At 50.7% G+C, this 3955-nt stretch overlaps 1 protein-coding gene across 1 annotated transcript in view; it reads right to left on the reverse strand.

The window, feature by feature from the left end:
• Positions 1-335, reverse strand: part of LOC119293813 (asparagine synthetase [glutamine-hydrolyzing] 2-like) — a 6421-nt gene extending 6086 nt beyond the window's left edge. The window contains exons 1-2 of the mRNA XM_037572167.1: positions 177-335; positions 1-99 (exon numbers count right to left, since the gene is read on the reverse strand). Of these exons, the coding sequence (XP_037428064.1) occupies positions 1-78 (78 nt within the window). The 5' untranslated portion in view covers positions 79-99; positions 177-335. The remainder of the gene's footprint in view (positions 100-176) is intronic.
• Positions 336-3955: the final 3620 nt, after the last annotated feature.

The raw sequence follows: 3955 nt of genomic DNA on the forward strand, positions 1-3955 counted from the left end.
GCGGGAGAGCTCGATGATGCGGGAGCGCTTGGCGAGGGAGACGTCGCCGACGCCGAGGACGGCGAGGATGCCGCACATGGTGGCGGTGGCCGGCGGGACCTGCGCGCCGACGAGCTCTGAAGGTGATTTGACTAATCGCTGGGCTGAATGGAAAGAAACAGGGGAACAAGGTGTACCTCAAGCCTCGGCGGCCAGACGCTGCGGACGAACGGGGCGGGGACGGCGATGCCCCGACGAGGACGGACGGGCGACGGCGCCGGCGGCGACGCGGGCGCGGGTGGTGGGGGGTAAGGTACTGCGTTCTACGGCGGCTCGGTGGTGGTAGAGCGGCAGGGAGGGGCTAGGAGAGATGCGCGTTTGGGGCTTGTAGCGGGCCAGGCCGATCGCGCAGATTCGGCCCACGAAGCCCCTGTTTGCCATAGTTTGGCTAGTCGGCCATTTGAATTTGGATGAATGTATGCACCGTTTGAAAATGGAGATAACATTTATAAAATCCCATCACAAAACAACGAGCGGACTCAGAAACCGTTCAGGTACGAGCTCATGTGGGAGGCGCACGAGACTTTCCTTGATACAGTAGTTTCGGGATGGGGGGTTGGCCCTCCGTGCACATCTGTGGCAGCGCTACGCCACAAGTTGCGGGACCTGGCGACTAACTTGCAGCGGTGGAGCCGGGATACGTTCGGGAGTGTTAGGAAAGAAATTAAAAAACTCAAACAGATGTTAGAGGAGCTAAAAAACGACCCAGCAAGAACGGGTCCTTCCCATGTCAAGCTAAAAATCAATGAGAAGCTGATTGAGATGTTTCACAGGGAGGAGATTATGTGGCGTCAGAGAGCCAGGGTAGAGTGGCTTTCGGCAGGAGACAAAAACACAAAATTCTTTCATCTCCGAGCCAGTGTTCGGCGCAAGAAAAATATGATAAAGACTCTACAGAATTCCTTGAGAGTGGAGATATCTAATCCAGCAGAGCTAAAGGTATTAGCTAATGATTTTTACCATTCTTTATATCTCTCCGAAGGTGTCCAAAACATGGATGCGGTGCTAGACCATGTGCCCAGGAAGGTGACAGCTGAGATGAACTCAAATTTGTGTGCACCGTATATCAAGGAAGAGATCAAGACTGCTTTATTTCAGATATTTCCGACAAAGGCTCCAGGCCCAGATGGTTTTCCTGCTCACTTTTACCAAAGGCATTGGGAGGTTTGTGGTGATGAAGTAACAAATATAGTGCTCAGAATAGTAAGGGGCGAGGAGAGCCCAGAATCTGTTAATGATACAGTATTGGTATTGATTCCTAAGGTAACAACCCCTACGGTACTTGCTCAATTCCGACCTATAAGTCTATGCAATGTTCTGTATAAGATAGCCTCGAAAGTGATAGCCAATAGGTTGAAGAGGATTTTGCCTGACACAATCTCTGAGGAACAGTCTGCGTTTGTCCCTGGAAGGCTTATTACTGATAATATCATATCTGCTTATGAGTGCTTACATTTTATGAAAAGGTCAAGAGCAAAGTCAAACAGTTATTGTGCTCTGAAGCTGGACATGATGAAGGCATATGACAGACTGGAGTGGGCATATCTCAGAGGTATCATGACTAGACTGGGTTTTAATCTACATAGGATAGATGTGGTCATGGGCATGGTCTCTTCAGTCTCTTTTTCGGTTTGTTTTAATGGCGAGAAGCTTGACTCTTTTATACCCACTCGTGGTATCCGGCAGGGAGATCCAATCTCCCCCTACTTGTTCTTGATTGCAGCAGAGTGCCTTTCGTGCCTCCTTAAATCAAGTTCTCAGTCGTCTCTTACAGGTATCCAGGTGGCTCCCTCGGCTCCCATCGTCAACCACCTCTTGTTTGCACATGATAGCCTGTTGTTATTTAAGGCAAGTGGGGAGAGCTCAACTATGATATCAAACCTGCTTGATACTTATTGTTCTGCTTCTGGACAACGGATCAACAATGAAAAATCCTCTATTTTTTTCAGCAAGGGTTGCCCAGTACAAACAAGAGAAGTTGTTAAGAACAATTTGCAAGTACAGAATGAGTCCTTGAGTGAACGTTACCTAGGAATGCCTACAGATGTTGGCCACTCTAAAAACGGTACGTTCAAATATCTTCGGGATCGAGTGTGGGAGAAAATTAAGGGATGGATGGAGAAGTTACTTTTTGCTGCTGGTAAGGAAGTTTTGATCAAATCTGTTGCACAAGCTATACCTGTTTACTCCATGGCGTGCTTCAGATTACCACGAGGCCTTTGTGACAGCATCATGTCTATTACTCGACAATTCTGGTGGGGTTCCAAGCATGGAAAGAGAAAGCCCAGCTGGGTGGCATGGGACATACTGACTATGCCGAAGCACTTGGGGGCCTAGGTTTCCGTAACATGGAGATTTTCAACCTCGCCTTACTGGCAAGGCAGGCATGGCGTACCCTAACAGATAGCAACTCACTAAGCGCCAGAATCCTCAAGACAGTTTACTTCCCACACTGCTCTCTCCTTCAAGCAGAACTAGGATCGCACCCATCCCAGATATGGCGAGCGATTTTGGATGGTCGGGATATCCTGGCGCAAGGGGTCATCAGGAGAATTGGTGATAGGGAGACGACCGATATTTGGCGGCACAACTGGATCCCACGTGATGGGCTTAAGCGTCCCATGTGTTCTCTAACTCAGAACCCTCCGGCGAAAGTGGCGCAGCTTATAGATCCAACATCGGCAACATGGAATGAAAACCTGGTACGCTCGGTGTTCTCCCACTTTGATGCGGAAGAGATTCTACGGATCCCGCTTTGCACTCGCCGGGTGGCGATTTTTGGGCCTGGCATGAAGAGCCTCGAGGTAATTTCAGCGTTCGTTCTGCTTACCGAATGATTCTAAAAACGAAACACAGCAGGGAAGCTTGGTTAGCTGAGGAGGACGGTACATCTTATGAGAATCAAGACACCAAGAAGTGGTCTATGATCTGGCACATGCAAGTCCCCTCCAAACTGAAGGTGTTCGTGTGGCGGCTAGCCCGTCATTCCATGCCCACGGGATCGGTCCTCAAACGTCGACATATGGCAACAGAGGACACTTGTTCGCTATGTGAGGCGACTGATACATGGAAACACGCCCTCATTGCATGTCCGATGGCAGCAAGCGTTTGGGCTTTGGCACCGGATGAGTTGGTCCGACATATGATTGAGCGCGAGGAGGATGGTCCGAAGGAGTGTCTGTTTGCACTATATGAAATATTGATGAATGACCTCTTTGATCGCCTGGTGGTGACGCTCTGGGCACTTTGGTATGCGAGGCGTAAAGCAATTCACGAGAATATATTTCAGGCACCATACTCTGTCAACAGCTTCATATCAAAATATTTGGATGAACTACGAGTGACCCAGCAAAGGCATCCTTCCTCGACCCCTTCTAAAAGCGCCCGACCAGCGCGGTGGCTTGCACCACCATCAGGTTACGCGAAGTTTAATGCCGATGCAGCGGTAACCAGAAACGGTGGGACGGTGGGGGTGATCTGTAGAGACGACAGGGGTATGTTTATGGGAGCCTCGACTCTCTCTTTCAGATACATTGTGGATCCCCCGACTTTGGAAGCACTTGCTATTAGAGAGGCACTAGCACTGGCAGATGATCTCTATCTGAGGCGCATCCAAGTGGCGTTGGACTGCAAAACGGTGGTGCAGGCACTAGTAGAAAACAGGGCTATGGTCCAGGCCGGCTCAGCCCATTAGTCTCGGTTCAGTCTAGAACCGGGACCAATGTGGGCATTGGTCCCAGTTCGTGAGCCCAGGGGGCCGGCCGGGCCACGTGGGCCATTGGTCCCGGTTCGTCTGGACCTTTTGGTCCTGGTTGGTGGGACGAACCGGGACCAATGGGCCTCGCTCCTGGCCCATCACCATTGGTCCCGGGTGGTGGCTGGAACCGGGACCAAAGGCTCCCCTTTAGTCCCGGTT

Source organism: Triticum dicoccoides, chromosome 1A, assembly GCF_002162155.2.
Source record: "Triticum dicoccoides isolate Atlit2015 ecotype Zavitan chromosome 1A, WEW_v2.0, whole genome shotgun sequence".
NCBI lineage: Eukaryota > Viridiplantae > Streptophyta > Magnoliopsida > Poales > Poaceae > Triticum > Triticum dicoccoides.